This window comes from Pituophis catenifer, unplaced genomic scaffold (assembly GCF_029215685.1).
Source record: "Pituophis catenifer annectens isolate HBS135680 unplaced genomic scaffold, rPitCat1.0.hap2 SCAF_2, whole genome shotgun sequence".
NCBI classification, from domain to species: domain Eukaryota; kingdom Metazoa; phylum Chordata; class Lepidosauria; order Squamata; family Colubridae; genus Pituophis; species Pituophis catenifer.
In genome coordinates, this window is record NW_027256882.1 from 65,621,349 (window position 1) to 65,638,054 (window position 16,706).

The 16,706-nt window shown below is 40.1% G+C and overlaps 1 protein-coding gene across 1 annotated transcript in view; it reads left to right on the plus strand.

Moving 5' to 3' along the window:
• Positions 1 to 2,332: 2,332 nt before the first annotated feature.
• Positions 2,333 to 16,706, plus strand: part of LOC139312253 (cullin-associated NEDD8-dissociated protein 1-like) — a 29,987-nt gene continuing 15,613 nt past the window's right edge. Inside the window, exons 1-4 of the mRNA XM_070936873.1 lie at positions 2,333 to 2,538; positions 5,921 to 6,064; positions 9,657 to 9,811; positions 16,001 to 16,124. Of these exons, the coding sequence (XP_070792974.1) occupies positions 2,471 to 2,538; positions 5,921 to 6,064; positions 9,657 to 9,811; positions 16,001 to 16,124 (491 nt within the window). The 5' untranslated portion in view covers positions 2,333 to 2,470. The remainder of the gene's footprint in view (positions 2,539 to 5,920; positions 6,065 to 9,656; positions 9,812 to 16,000; positions 16,125 to 16,706) is intronic.

Consider the following 16,706-nt stretch of genomic DNA (forward strand, 5'->3'; position numbering starts at 1 on the left):
TCAGGCCGGCTGTGCGTACGACAAACAAAACCTTCCGGCTGGGGAAAAAAAACCCCTCTTCCTGAGATCCGCACGAAAGTTCCTCCTCCTGCTGCCCAGGCCTCCTTCTTTACCTTCCTTCTGCCAGGCGAGAGGCTCTGCGTGTTTCGGGACTTCTTTTCCCCTTTTGTAACCTTGGCCGCCTTTATACCTCGCAGCTTTGGGAATGCAGGGAGGGGGGAGGGGGGCAGACTGATTATTGTTTTTTTTTCTTACGGGGTTGAATCTCATAGCCCAGTTTGGATTGAGCTGAAGCGGGTGTGAATCGCGGTTTATGGGTGATGTGAACACAAATATTCAGCCAGTTTAGGGCTCGGTGCAAGTGTGTAATCCCAGCCAGAAAACAATTCGTTTTCCTGCCCTGGGTATCAGGAGTTCCCGAATTTGATGCCATGATATTTGGATCATCAGTTACTTCCACTGACTGGGGATCGTCAGTTGCTCCGCTGGCTGGGAATGGTGAGATTATAGTCTGACACATTTGGTAGGTTCGCAAGGTGGATAAAGATGCATTTCTGCATACTTAGTAATATGGAAAAATTAAAGAGTTTCACAGGGCTGTTGAAAACCTGAGCAGGCTGAATTTTCACTGCAAGTAAAATGCTTTCTACCCCCAATACTAAAAATGGTTATGCATTTGTAAGTAAAATGTATTGTGGTTAGAGTGTGTTATAATGTTCATAATATGTATCAACATTGACTACCAGTTTCCTTCAGTGCTGTCAACTTTTAGATAAGAATTTGGAAAGGGGACAAAAGCTGAAAAACAATTTCATTCGGTGAGTTGCATGGCAAAAACATGCCTGGAGTGGAGAATGAAGATTTGAACACAATCATTATAGATCCAATTCTCATATGGATGGTGCTGTTGCTTTTTTTTCCTTTCCACAGCTTGGTAGAATGAGTATTGAAACCCGAATTTTTAAATACTTTTTTTTAATGATTAACTCTGTCATGTGGAAGAATCAAGTTATAGATGAGTTATCCGGAGCTGTTACTTTATGCTTGTTGCATTCAATGTGTTGATGTTGTCAATCATTAAAGGTTTCCTATTTCAGTAACAATAAATTGCACTGGGAGAAAACATTCTGAAAGTGCTGGCAAAGAACATTCTTGTACAGGAATTATATACAATACCTGACACCAGTAAAGAAAAATCTAGATATATCTAAAATTCATGTCAGAGAGCTGGGTGCATCTTTGCTAAAAAAAACCCACCAAACTGCTTGCAATTTTGTGACATTATCTAACAGAATTTTAAACAGAACTCAAGCAAATTAACATTTTCAGTAGATATCCATTGATTTGCCCTGTAGTTTTGTATCTGCCCTAGACTCATTGCTTATATTCACATGTAACACATGAAAGCATAAACCACATTTCAATCTAGTAGGTTGGGTGAATCCAGCCTGGATGGTTCAGAGTTAGCTCAACTAACCAGAAGTAAATGTCACACAATTATGCAGTAATGGGAATTGTTTTAATTGTTAATTTAAATTTGTTAAAAGAAGTTGTTAATTTCCTTGTTAACTGGAAATACTGTAAATAAAAGCAAACTGACCTAACTGTAGCTAGCATTCAGTAGCCAGAACAAATTTATTGTATCAATTTGAGTTCCTGGGAGCGAAAAATTATAGCTTTTGTAATGAGCCATTTCCCCCCAAAACGAATGGTTGCATGGTTATCCAGCATCTATTTTAGATTTATCATGCTTGCATAGACCTCAAATTAATTTGTATGCCATTATTCAGAATTTAAAAAATACTTGGCAAAGTAGGAACAGCTGCTTTTATACTGGAAGGGTGGGTAGATTGATGAATGTAGAGAACTTCCTACTTAAGGCAAACTAATTGACCTTCTGCGTTGAGTGTCAACATCAGCTGTCCCTAGCCAGGTGATTCATCGCTTCTCTCTCTTTCTCTCTCCCTCCCTCACCCTCTCCTTCTCTCTCTCTCTCTCATTTCAGGATGATTTGCTATTTGATTGCAGTGTGTCAGCAAACACCTGCAGTTCTGCTGCAGCACTGGCCAAATAGCCGCTGAGATGGGGTGAGAAGAGAAGCAGCTGCCCCCGCCTTTCCTCCACTTTTCTCTCCTGGAGAACTTGAGAGGCTGCAGATGTCTGCCGGGAGGGGGTGCCATTAGCTCAGCTACAGCTACAGCTCCAACTACAGGCTATATATATCCTATGATAACAGTCCAGGGGCTTAGCTTTTCCAGTGACTTCTAACCAAGGGGTGGGAGGGTGGGAGAGAGAGGAAAAACACTACCCCAGTCTCACTGTGCCCCTTCTGTCGCCATATTCTCCATGCAGATTTCAAGCCGGCAGGGCTCCCTGATTAGGACAGCGAGAAACTTGTACTTTTGCTTGAAATCTCTATATTAAAGCAAGCCGTGTAGAAGGGATCGTCTTCCCAGACCAGCTGTTCAAGATGACCAACATATCCTATCATATCTCCAACCTCTTGGAGAAGATGACATCGACTGATAAAGATTTCAGGTAGGATTTAGGGTTTCTTGGAGGAGGGGGCGGGCTGTGTGTGTGTGTGTGTGTGTGTGTGTGTGTGTGAGAGAGAGAGAGAGAGAGAGCTGCAGTGCTCTGTTTGGAGGTGTGTGTTGCTTTTGTGAACTGTTTGGTGAATTGCCCACATGTGTCTCTATTTGCAAAGGAGAGGTGAGAAGGGAGGCAGTTGTGGAGGAAGGGGTGATATTTTTAATAACAGCAGCTAAAAAAGGAAACCTTTATCATGAAAGAGATACTTATGCTTAGCTAGAATTGATAGCGTATAGGAGGCAGGACAATGCTGTAGGCTGTGTTTATAGATAAGGCAGATAGGAAATTTACTGCAGGTTTCCTCATAGGGAGAAAGGGAAAGATTACATTCTCCAATTTCTCATGCAGTTAATATTATGGTAACCTTTTATATCCTTCCTCCGAGATGGAGTGGAAACACATTTCATCAGGAAACACATAACTAGCTGTTATTGGCTAGTTATCTTCACTAGTTGGATTAAAGAAAAACAAAAGTAATCTCGGCTAGTAAACTGGAAAGCTAGTGAGAGTATTTGTCACCAGGCACTGTTTTGCTGCATTGCTGAAAGAATTTCTATTGGAGTTTAATCCATTTTAAAAGATGCTTCATTTAATTAGAAATATTTATTCCTAAATAAATAACTGTATGCTATATATTAGATATACTGGCATATATTGCACATTTGGAAGGTTTTGAAAGAAACGGTGATAAAAGCAAAGAAGGTAAAGGAATGCTATCAAATATATTAAAGGGGATAAACTCAGAACAATTGAATGTTCCTCAAGCTACTATCTTCCAGATGTTGGGGGCAGGGGAGTAAATCCTAGAATTGGCAGCTAGGAATCCTGGGAATTGCAGTCCCAACACATCTGGACAGCAGCAAGCGAAGAAGGTTGAATTACTGGTAAATCATAGTACAGAAACTGATAGTTCATTGTTTCAAGATGTTAAAAGAAATTCCTTTTTGATTTCACAGCATAAATGGGTTTATACTGGCTTAAATATATACCATAGTACATTTAGTTTATATTACTCTGCTCGTAGACTGAAGTGTAACAAGATCATTGACTTGATAGGCACAGTTGGAGGGGAGGAAGGTTGTTCCTTATCTGAAGTAAGAATATGTCACTGGAAAGATAGTCAAATTCTTTTTTTCTTTTTTTGCAAATGTTTTAATTTAGTTTACCAGAATATAAAATACAAAAGAATGAAAATAGTGGGAAAAGGGAAAGGGAAAAATGTAGGGTAAAGGGGGAAAAAGAAAAGCATTACTTTTCAACTCTTTTTTGTGCAGTAGAATAGGATAATAACATTACAGCTTTAACTTTTTTACTTTTACATGCTAATATTGCTAGCCATTTCTGTAACAACAAACCTTATCTAACTAGCAAAAAAGCAAAGTCAAAGTTTCATTTTTTCCCATCTCTAGCACAAAATCCAGAAGCAGAAAAACAGTCAAATTCTTATCAGAGAATATAAAGCTCAACCGGAGTCAAAATATTATGAGATTAGGCAGATATTACTAATTTAGGTAAAAGATGTGTCTGATGTTTCTTATGTTTGTTGAACTCAGAACTTTTTTGAATCCCAAATCAGAAATAATTGCTTTGAATAGGCAGCAAATGCAATTGAAGTAAGTTATTATCTATCATGACCTAATATACTGTGTATTGTCTGTGACAAAAGCTCAGAAGCATCTATATTTTAAAAAAATATGTTTCACATTTTTAAAATCATGTTCTTATTTTATAGATCAGTCTTTATAAAATCTTGTCCCTAGTCAGATGCTTAGTAACTACTCTATATTTTCTGAATATTGTTTTAATTATATGCTATAACAGAAGGCAAATAGAAAAAAATTTAAATAATAAGTAGTTTATAGTAAGAAAGGTTTTTAACCATATTATATTGGTGAACCCATAAAGGTAAGATAAAGTAAACCTTGATTAAGGTATGCTTATAGACCACACTAAACTAAAGCAAAGAGTCTGGTATTATATAGGGATCAGCATGAATCATAGTGGCATAAATCAAATATTAGGAATAAACAAGCCAGATGTATTTTATGATTACTAGTCTGAGCATGATCTACTTCATTATAAGTCTTAAGTAGTGTCTGTCTTCATAGTTAATGCTATATTTTTAACCATAGATTACTGAACAGGTCATAGTTACCTCATTCACACATATAATTTATATCAAACTATAAATCATGATTTACAAATCATGATTGGTTTCATGTATCACTGAGTTAAAACAAAGGAAATCACATTCTGGCTTAGTGATATGTTGAACCAAGGAAATGTAGCAGGCAACGATGCAGTTATAAAAGTTGGGTGTACTTAACCCTGCTGCTATATATCTATGTTTGCCCCAACTTTATCCTAGTGAGATCCAAGACAAGATAGAGCTGCATTCAAATTTGCCTTTTAGCTGCACAACAATTATACTAAACATTTTAGGGTAGCAATTGTGGGATGTTGAAATCTGCAGCTGTGTTTGAAATATGTTTTTAGGAAAATAATATTTTGGATTCAGTAGGGCTAAGTCTTGGGTAATCATCCCCACCTTCCTAGAATTGTTGAACTGTAGTGTCTCTTGTGCCCAGTTAATATATTTAATAACCAAGCAGGCTGGCAAAGTTTGGGAGTTTGGATCCAATTTATCTGTAAGGTCAGCAAGCTGTAGAAGGATTATTTAGAAGGATGTCAATTTTAAATTCTGAGAATGTATTTAAGCAAGTTTCTGCTTTGATGTTATGCTCAGAAGATTAGAAGGCCTTAGAAACAGAATAATAAAAATGTTCTGGGCTTGGATGCCACAACCTGAGAATGCCAGTTGTTCCATTGGTGTTTGCTGTTGTACATGGTTAAGACAAAAATATAGCATGCTAAAGATGGTTATGAAAATCTAAGCATAAAGATAAGTTTGAGGGAATGTGGGCCATACCTGCTTAGCATGGTGAAAACTTTCCTCATCCCCACCTATATAATGCATGAAACCCTTCTTTGGATCAGAGCTAACAATTTTCTGGCAAAGCATTGCTGGGAGTGAAATATATTCTTCACTTTCAAATCAAATGATTTGCAGGGCCTTTCAAAAGCAAGGTGTTCCTGGAGCAAGCAAAAATCGAGTGATTTTCTTCAGACATTTTAATATTTCTGAATTGTATTACTTTTAATTAAGAGGGTTCTTGTTCCACATTTAATGAATTCATTATTACTAATGAAGAACTTGTTTATTTGTTTATTTGTTTTGGCTCAATAGATGTTGATCTTTCTTTCTATCATGGAATATGGATTTATGATTCCCCACTGACCAACCTATCACTGATACTCTTTCTTCCAGATTTATGGCTACCAATGATTTGATGATGGAACTGCAGAAAGATTCCATAAAACTAGATGAAGACAGTGAGAAAAAGGTTGTGAAAATGCTCCTAAAATTGCTTGAGGATAAAAATGGAGAAGTGCAAAACCTGGCTGTCAAATGGTAAGAGTTTTTTTGCATTAGCTATAAGAAAACATTACATTACTCTAGTTGGACCCAATTGAAATACTCTTGTCAAGTTCTGGGCAGTTAAAAAAAAAGATAGTGATAAATCTCTACCATGGCTCCCTACTTTCTGAAAAATGTTCCCTCTGAGATACAACACCCTTTCTCTGATTTCAGATCAGGCCTTGAGTCCAGGCCTGCGGTGAATGTATTTGTGAAGCCTCTGGTCTAATTTATTATCATTGTAATTGTTTTAGTCTACACTATCTGTGGTGGTTTATATTTGTATTGTTTTTGTATTTGTAAGCCATCCAGAATTTATTGCAGTGGGGTGGCTGCAGGGCCGGATTTAGATGAAAAGAGGCCCTAGGCTATTCCACTTATGAGGCCCTTTCACCAGTGGTGGGATTCAATTTTTTTAACAACAGGTTCTGTGGGTGTGGCTTAGTTGGGGGTGTGGCTTGGCAATCATGTGACTGTAGGCGTGGGTAGCTCGTCATGTGACCGGGTGGGTGTGGCTATGTGCATAGGGACTACTCAGAGGGCTGAAAAAAGTCATTTCTGACTGGGCCTCGCACTTTTGACCGGTCCTCACACTTATGACCATCCTCACATTTATGCCCGTGCAGCTTTCTTAACAACCATGTCACTCATTTCACAACTGCTTCTCTTCACCATGGTGACAAGATAGGGCAAAAACGTAAAATGTGAGGACAGTCGTAAGTTCGAGGACTGGTCAAAAGTGCGAGGACCAGTCAAAAATAACTTTTTCAGCCCTCTGAGTAGTCCATATGCATAAAAGGATACAGCAATAGAGAGGGATGAAGGAAGGGAAGGGAAATTAGAGTAGGAGGGAGGGTAAGAGAGGGAGGAAGAGAGGAGGAGAAGGAGAAAGGAAGAGGAAGTAGGGAGGAGAAGAAGAGGGGGAGGAAGAGAAAGTAAGAAGGAAAGAAAAGAGAGAGGTGGTAGGTTTGAGGAGAAAGATTGCTGTACGATAAAAAAGATGAAAGGGAAGAAAGCCAACCCCAAACAAATATAAAGATATTAAGATAAAGAATGAATTGTTAAACTTTAAAGAATAAAAGAGAACAAATATGAATAAATAACAATAATTAGAAACACACATACAAACATACAATGTATTTTCTTTGAACAGAGTATTTGGCCGGTTCACAAATTTAACCAGTGTTTAGTCATTTCAATTAAATTTACAATTTCTATATTTCCTTTTTGCCATATTTATTCCTCATCTATTTTTGTAAAATTTATTGGCAATAAATAGTGGTGCGGAGGGGCGGGGCAAGCCAGCAATTTAACAAAGGGTTCGGCTGCACCACTGGCTCTAGGGCAGCCCTTTGAAGCCCCGCGGCAAGAATTTGAAGTTTTTTTTTCCTCTAGCCATCGGAGGCAGCAATAGATTGGGAGTGGGCGGGGTAAGCGAACGGCCGGCGATCCAACAGAGCAGAGAGTGAGGGTGAGTGAAGGCATGGAAGCTGCTTTCTCCATCCTGCTCTCTTGCGTCTGGAGCCGGTGGGGAACCACGTAGCAGCCCACGTGGATCCCAGGCAGCGGAACTCAGGCTAGGGAAGGGGTGGGCAATTGTGGCTCTTTTACAACCTGTGGCCTTCAACTCCCAGAATTCCTGAGACAGCCAAGCTGTCTCAGGAATTCTGGAAGTTGAAGTCCACAGGTTGTAAAAGAGCCACAATTGCCTTCCCCTGGCTACGGTAGGCTGGCGCCGCGCGGGTGGGAGGCGAGGGGCGGGTGAGGCAGCAATTTAACAAAGGGCTCGGCCGAACCCCCAGAATCCCACCACTGTGTAGGCCCCTCTTGATCTTGAGGCCCTAGGCTGAAGCCTAGTTAGCCTATAGGAAAATCCGGCCCTGGGTGGCTGCAATAAAGTTTAAATAATAATTTACTTGGAGTAAGTCCAGAGGAGGACTACAGAGATGATCAAGGGCTTGGAATCCAAGCTTTGTGAGGAACAATTATTTTGGAAAAAGCAGTGGATCCAACAGACATATCTTACTGTATCTCTACTAGTTTGTTCAGTATTTGCTGGTGATTGCCAGCAGTTCGATTCTCACCGGCTCAAGGTAGACTTAGCCTTCTATCCTGAGGTGGGTAAAATGAGGATCCAGATTGTTGGGGGTAATATACTGACTCTATAAACTACTTAGAGAGGTCTGTAAAGCATTGTGAAGCGGTATATAAGTTTAAGTGCTATTGCTATTTGGTGATCTTACACAAGGGTGGAATTTTGAAAGAGTACAAAACTACAAATGCTTTCCTAGCTTTTTTCAAAACTTGTCACCTCCCTAGGAATGATAGACGGTTATTCAGCAGACTTTTTGAAATTGAGGAGAAGACCTTGGAAAGGGGAGGAAGACAAAGCCAGTGTGACTGATCAGTCGCTTTGTATTTCACAATTTGCACATGAAAAATCCACATGCCCACCATTTAGGAGAAAGCAAAACTCAGTGCTAGGTGCAGAAATATTGACTAGACATTGAACAATGAGTGTTATGCTGCTATAATTTTCTGCTTACTTACAGATGGGTGCTTAACCCCTAAAACTGAAGAATGGGAAAGGTCCTTAGTAAAGTGTTGATACAAGCTATTGGATAAAGGTTAAGGGCCCAGGATTAGGATCTGAGAAAGGCTAAGATATGAAGTTGTTTTGAAAGGACTTCTAAAAATGGTGTCTTCTGCCTCCTCCTACAAGAACTTCAATTTCATACAATGCAGGTCTAGTTTCTCTTCTATGACTTTGCTGCTGATTAGCCAACAGATTCCATATCAGGGAAGAAAGCAGCCAGGTTATTGGAGAAATATCCAGTGGTGGGCTGCTGGGGGTTCGCAGGGGTTCAGGAGAACCTCTAGCTAAGATTCTGTGCAGTTCAGAGAACCCCCAAATCCCACTCCTGGCTGGCCCTGCCCACCCCACCCCTCCCCTCTCCTCCCAGGAGTCCCCACATGGCCCGGTTTGGATGCAGGTAAGTGCAGGGCGCACACGGAGGCTTGGGGAGGGTGAAAAACGGACCTAACGGAAGTTTGGAAAGAGGGCCTCCGGAGCCTGGGGAGGCTGTTTTCGCCCTCCCAGAGGCTTGAGGAAAGTCTCAGGAGCCCGGGGAGGACAAAAAGGCGCCCTCCCCCCAGTGCAGGAGGCCAACTAGGCCATGCCCAACATGGCCACACCCACCCAGCAGCCGGGCAGAGAACTCCTTGCTAAAATGTTTGAAGCCCACTCCTGGAAATATGGTTCTGCAAGATTGGCATAGCAGGGTTTCTTTCATATTGTCTCAAAAGGCAGCAGAGACCCGGTTAAAGTGCCAAGAGAGGAGGATATATTTTCAATAGATTAGCTTTGATGTTAAAACCTTTCCAGTGGTATAGGCTTCCATAGCAAGGGATAAGGACATGTTTCTGTATTCTTGTCCCTTGATCATTACTTGTATTGTGAAAGATATCTGTTGGGTGAGAGACTAACAGTGCAAGACAGGAAGGGGCAGGTTGGTTTGTATTGCGTTACAACTCCTATCTCCTCTGAGGAAGGTCTTTTTTTAATATGGGATTTCTTTCTCCCCAGTTTGGGTCCTTTGGTGAGCAAAGTGAAAGAATATCAGGTGGAAACGATTGTTGATACACTGTGTACAAACATGCTGTCAGATAAGGAACAGCTTCGGGATATTTCTAGCATTGGATTGAAGACCGTCATTTCTGAGCTGCCTCCCCCATCTACAGGTAAAAGCCTTGACCCTTCTGTTCGAACAATGAGGCTGGTTCTTCCTTTGCAGTCACTCTGTAGTGTATAAGATAGAATGAATCAGCCTGCTGGCCTCCAAATGCGATTGGGAAGCTATGCTGGGTGGAGTTTGTTTTGTGGGATTTATTTTCCAAATGCTATGATTATTAAAGAGAAAAATGTGCACATCTGGACTGCAGAGGTTTTTTTTTTAAAAAAAACACCAAGTTTCATGCTGAAAATGACAGCAAATATCATTAGACACGTAAGAGAGGAAGCGTAAATGAAATAAAATTCACAGTTTGCAAATTAATACTGACCTTGGTCTGAAGAAAATGCCAAGGTGAAATTATTTATAAAAGATGCAAATGATGCTCTGGTGATTTATCTAGGCAGATGCAAATGTAGATTTAATGAGATAGTCATTGTCTGGTTGAAGTCCCTTTCATCAGAACAATGGCCTTTCAATATATACATGAAAGCAATGGTCTTGACAATACAAATAATCTGTTGTTTGCCATTGTGATTGAAAGAATGCTACATGTGCATTCCTGACGGAAGGCCTTTCCTTTCTCATCATAGACAAAGAACTTGTTTTACTACAGTAAAACAGTTGTTTTACTACAGTAGGATTCTGTAGTAAACAATGTAGTAAAATGGTAGGATTCTGGAAAACAATCTATTTTCTAAACAAACAAGCACAGATGTTTGTTTCAGTGCCCCCTTCCCGTAGTCATTCTTAGGTAGTTCTTCCACAAATGGACTTCATGTTGAGTTGGTTTTTCATTTGATGAACATTAGAACCACATTCTACGAAATTAATCAAATAAGGTCATCACACCAAAACTTTTTCTTTCATTTACTATTATTATTATTATTTTGAAGGGATTTATTTTATTTTATTTGTGTTGTTGCTTAAATTTGACATGAGCAATGCTAAGAAAGTAACTAACTCTGGTAATCATGAGTACGAAATCTAAAATTGCAAATTCACAAAGGTAATAATTGTTATGACCTAGGCTCCCTTAAAAAGCAGGAAGCAGAGTCTTGGGCCCGGCAAAACCTCTTTTATTTACACGACTGTGAATTACTTTCATTCACAGTCAGCTTGTCCAAACAGTCTTTCAGAGGAATATTTATCAACACACCTTATCTCACTTGGCAAGCTGCCACGTAACTTGTTTCCAAACACAGTGTAAAGCAAAATTTGGCACACAGTCTCTTAGAGTCACAAACAGAACTTTCCACTCTTGAAATGAACGAGTGAACGAAAAGGCCCCTCCCCATTCGCTCCTCTTTTGTTTCCTATGGGAGGGGCCAATTACCTCCAAGGTGTGGCTTTACTTCCAAGTCGACCCTGCTTTCTGAGTTGTTCTTATCTTCTGGCAGATCTGTGCATGCGCACACTGGGAATGGGCTCCAGCTGTTTCTCTGCCTCACTGCTGTCTGGTTCCCTCTCTGCCTCCGATGCAGAACCCTCGTCTGAGCTTTCCCAGCCCCCAGGACTGGCCCATGTTCCTCTCCAACCTCCTCATTGTCCGACTCTGCTGCCAGCTCCACTGGCCAGCAGTGGGACACAACAATAATGTATTTGTCTGAAGAGGCAAAAAGGTCTGCATAAACAGTCTGACCAACTCTTAAGTGGCATAGAGCTAACAATACGTGCAATGTACCATAATAGTAATTACAGCTTAGAGTAATATGTTAAATATCAACCTCCAATATAGCATTTCTGCTTATTATCTCATTCGGACAGTAAATCATGTAAGTAGTTTTTGACGCCTTCTGAAATAACCATATCTTGACAATATTTTGGAGGATAATGAAGAAAAAGGTCACCCTTGTCTCAAGGAGAAATTGTTCCATAGGGGAGGAGCACCCTATAGAGAATGCCAATTTTCAGGCATCTCCAGCTGGACTTCCCAGTAGGAGGAAACTTCATTAGATGCCTTCTGTTTGTGTAGGTGCACTTTATCTAAAACAGGCAGTTTCAAAGTTATCCAGATTCCAATTCATATAGGGCTCTGTATGTGTTATCAAGGACCTTGAATTGGTTTGGAAACAAACCAGTAACAAGTGCAATGCCCAAGGAAGAGTTACAGTAGTGGCCAAAATTGTGGAAACCTTTTGGGAAAAGTGTATTTTTGAGGTTTGATGGCTAATAACAGCACTTTTTTTTGGAGTTTCAAGATAATCATATTCCACTGATGGAATGGCCTGGGAATAGCCCAGACCTTAACCCAATTGAAAATCTATGGAGCCGACTAAAGAAACTTGTTAGTCAGAAATGACTCAGCAATAAAACCCAGTTAATAGAAGCAATCACTCAATCTTGGTTTCACATTATAACAGCTGCAGAACTAAAAGACTTGGTTCACTCCATGGGAAGACATTGTAAGGCCGTAATTCATGCTAAAAGTTACCCAACTAAGTATTAACTGACATGGTGATAATTTTTGTATATCTCATTTTTTCTACAGTACGTGTTTCACTTTTCTTCTTTATACTGTAACTGCTATTCTAATAGCAAATCCTTCATAAAAGTTATTGCATTACATTCTTGACTAAATTATCTTTCCATTGACATATAATTTTAGGGCACTACTCCCCAAAAAAGGTGTTTAGCTAATTTTAGAAAATACACTTTTCCCAAAAGGTTTACACAATTTTGGCCACTACTATATAATACAGCAATAATGGCTCTAATCTGTTTTGACAGCTGCAATCTGAACCAGTAGAAGTTTCCAGTTGATCTTTAAGGGCAGCCCTTACATAAAGTGAATTGTAATAATCTACTTAACAGGTGAAAAGGGCATGAGAGGCTATACTACGGTGCCCACTGTAGTATAGTGTTCCCAGAAAGTTTGCAACTGGTCTACCAGCTACACTTGGGCATAGACCTTCCTGGGCATGACGGCTACCTGTTCTTTGAGCTGTAGTCATGAATTCAGGGAAATGTCAAGATTGTGAACTTGCTCTTTCTAGGAAAGAACAACACAGAGTTAAAATTGCTGGAATTAGCTGGCTTCTTGGATTGAGTCGGAGGCTGTTTTTTTCCAACCCATAGCTGGACTATCTCAAAATATTGAGTCAGGATTTTAGCTACATTTCCAACTCAGCTCCATGTAGACATATATAGCTAAACATTACTTGCATATTGATGCTACCTCAACCTATGCCAACAGATGATCTCCTCCAGCAGTGTTATATAGATACTAAAGACAATTGGGGAGGGAATTGAACCCTAGACTAGATTGCTTGATGGTTCAGTCTCTTAGACCAGAGGTCTCCAACCTTGGCAACTTTAAGACTTGTGGACTTCAACTCCCAGAAGTCTACAAGTCTTAAAGTTGCCAAGGTTGGAGACCCCTGTCTTAGACTAGTTAGAATAATTAATAAGTGGAACGACTTGCCTCTAGAAATTGTGGATGCTTCAACACTGGAGGTTTTTAAGAAGAGATTGGACAACCATATGTCTGAAATGGTATAGGGTTTCCTGCTTGAGCAGGGGGTTGGACTAGAGCAGGGGTCTCCAACCTTGCCAACTTTAAGACTTGTGACTTCAACTCCCAGAGTTCTTCAGCCTGCTTTGCTGGCTGAGGAATTCTGGGAGTTGAAGTCTGCAACTCTTAAAGTTGCCAAGGTTGGAGACCCCTGGACTAGAGGTCCTCCAAAGTCCCTTCCAATTCTGTTGTTCTGTTACTCCGTTATTCTTTTCTGCTATAACCAATAATTGGAACTCCCCAGTCAGGAAGTACCATGGTAGCATAGTGCTCTCTCAAATCTTGTAGGTGACTCAGATTACTATGATTGATGGTATTAGAGGTTGCTGAACAATCCGGCAAGTAAAAGACGCATCACATTTTTCTTCTTCAAATTCCATCGTAAGTCAGCCATGATTGTGACCAATGCAGGTTCTGTCCGTACCCAGGCCCAAATCCTAATTCCCAAGAATCCAGATAATCTACTTTTCCAGGCCTTTTTTAACTCTTGTCCTACCATCTTTCCCAAAACTGAAAAGTTGGAGATAAGATGACAATTATCAAAATTTGCTGGCTGTATTACTTTATTAGGCCAATTAAAATAATGTTTATATAATTAATATACAGGTAATCCTCGACTTACAACAGTTCATTTAGTGACCGTACAGAGTTACAATGGCACTGAAAAAAATGGTGACTTATGACTATTTTTCACACTTACAACCTTTCCAGCACCCTCAGAGTCACGTAATTTACATACAAATGCTTGACAACTGGTTCGTATTTATGATGGTTGGCGTGTCCCAGGGTCATGGGATCACCTTTTGGAACCTTCTGACGAGCAAAGTCAATGGGGAAGCCAGATTCACTTAACAACCGTGTTACTCATGTAACAACTGCAGTGATTCACTTAACAAATGTGGCAAGAAAAGTCATAAAAAGGGGGAAAACTCACTTAACAAATTTCTCACTTAGCAACATAAATTCTGGGCTCAATTGGGTTCGTAAGTCGAGGACTATCTGCGACGCCACAGCAGGTAACAGGTTGTAGCTAACCTTGAGTGATCTAAAAAAACAACAACAACCCCTAAATAGATAGTTCTTTATTGTTGCTGTGATAATGAGATGGATGTTTCCTAAAAAAACACATTATCAAACTGAAGTCTAAGGAACCTTTATTTTAAGTACTACATAAATCATAAAAAGGACATAGTGGCAGAAAGTTTAGATAGGGTTATGGTTGCAGAGAGGAGGAAGGATCAGAACCTGGGTCCCCCAATATGGTACCCTGACTGCCATTGTGCCTACAGACACCTTCCTACAGAAAGTCACTGCAGCTGACTTTCTGTGTGATCAGAAAACGGGAAGCTGTGATGCTGCAAAAAAAGAAATGCCTTGGCCTCTGATAGCAGCATCAGTTCCAATCAATTCCTGTGAGTCATATGGATCTTATAATCTTTCTCGACAGACGAAAATGATGATTGGCTGCAGTTCAGGGTGGTTTAGAACACTTCTCCTGAGCACAGAATAGAAAGAAGCTTCCTGGGAGGGAAGTGGAATGGTTTGAAGCACGAAGCAGTAATAGGTAGCACAGGAACATTTGGTCCATCCGCATTTTGTAACTGATCATGTCCCAGTGGTATCTTGTTTTGTGAGTAAAAATTCATGAAGCAGATACCACTGGGATATAAGCAGATCTCTTTTGAGAATACTGGCAGAAGGTATTCCAAACTCCAAATATGCCCGTCAGCCCTAAAACGTTAGTGGCCCCGGAGTAAAATGTATGCAATATACACTCACAATAATGTTTGGATCACTTAAATCTTGTGCAAAACGTCTGGCAAATTTTTCTCTACAATTATAAAAAATAAAATTGTAATAATTGCATGTTATGCTCCCTTCTTCAATTCCTATGTACTTTAGAATAGAATAGAGCTGGAAGGGGACCTTGGAGGTCTTCTACTCCAGCCCCCTGGTCAAGCAGGAGAACCTATACTATTTCAGATAAGTGACTGTTTAGTCTCTCCTTAAAAACCTCCAGTGATGGAGTGCCCACGATTTCTGGAGGCAAGCTGATCCAGTGGTTAATTCTCCTCACTGTTAGGAAGTTTCTACTTAATTCCAGGTTGTTTCTCTCTTTGATTAGTTTCCAACCATTGTTTCTTGTCCTGCCCTCCGGTGCTTTGGAGAATAATTTGGCCCCCTCTTCTTTGTTAGCAGCCCCTCAAATACTGGAACTGTTATCATGTTGCCCCTAATTCTTCTTTTCTTTAGACTAGCTAGCCAAACCCAAATCCTGCAGCATTATTCATATGTTTTAGCCTCCAGGCCTTTGATCATCTTAGTTGCTCTTCTCTGAACTTTTTCCAAAATCTCAACATCTTTTTTGAAGTATGGTGACCAAAATTGTTGCAGTATTCCAGGTTTAGAATACTTTAGAACGGAATTTCCACAGTTCTTAAATAGCATAGTTCTTGGTTGTATTTACTGAGGATTTTGGGATTGTAATCCTCGTCCACCTGGTGTCATTTTGCAGAAGACTGATATGATGATCCCCATTGCCTGCGAACAGTTTATGACTTGAACCCTTGCAAGTTAAATTTGCTTGATCTGATCTGATTGTTTGCGATGATAAAAGCATCGCAAAACAGGAACAATTTTGTTGAAACCATCATTCTTTTTCTCTTCAAATTCCCACCTTCACAGGTTCTACCATGACAGCCAACGTTTGCAAAAAAATCACAGCTCAGCTGACTGGAGCTATTGGAAAGCAAGAAGATGTGTCGGTACAACTTGAGGCCCTTGACATTTTGTCAGACATTTTGAGCAGGTACAGTTACTTTTCAACAGTGTTGTTTCAAAAAGCTTTAAAATGTTCTTCCCTCGTAGCGTTTTAGAACCAGAATTCTCCAACCAGCAATTCTGAGAATTGAAGTCCACACATCTTAAAGGCGCTAAGGTGGAGAAACGCTGCTTTAGATAAAATGGGCTCTAACAGCAAGCAAACTAACAATGATCCCTGAATTACTGGAAAGCAAATGACAAATTTATCCCTTTTGTTTCTAAGTCAAAGAACCCAAGAGAGCCAAGTAGCTAAATATTTGAGCCAAGGTAGCTTTCCCCATCACTGGTCCTTTGAGATTAAATAGCCAGGAGCTTGTTAGAGTTTCTGTTCTTAGATTCATCCTGAGAGGGCAGCATCTTAACAGGAGGAGGAGGGAAGGAGAGAATTTGAGCTGCTCAGCCTTATCAAGTAGATCAATCTTTCCAGGATTCAGGAGGTACCATGTTTCCCCAAAAATAAGACCCTGTCTTATATTTTTTTGAACTCTGAAATAAACGCTTGGCCTTATTTTCGTGGAGGTCTTATTATTTTGGGGCACGTGGAGCAAGATGGGGCTCCTCTTGTTGT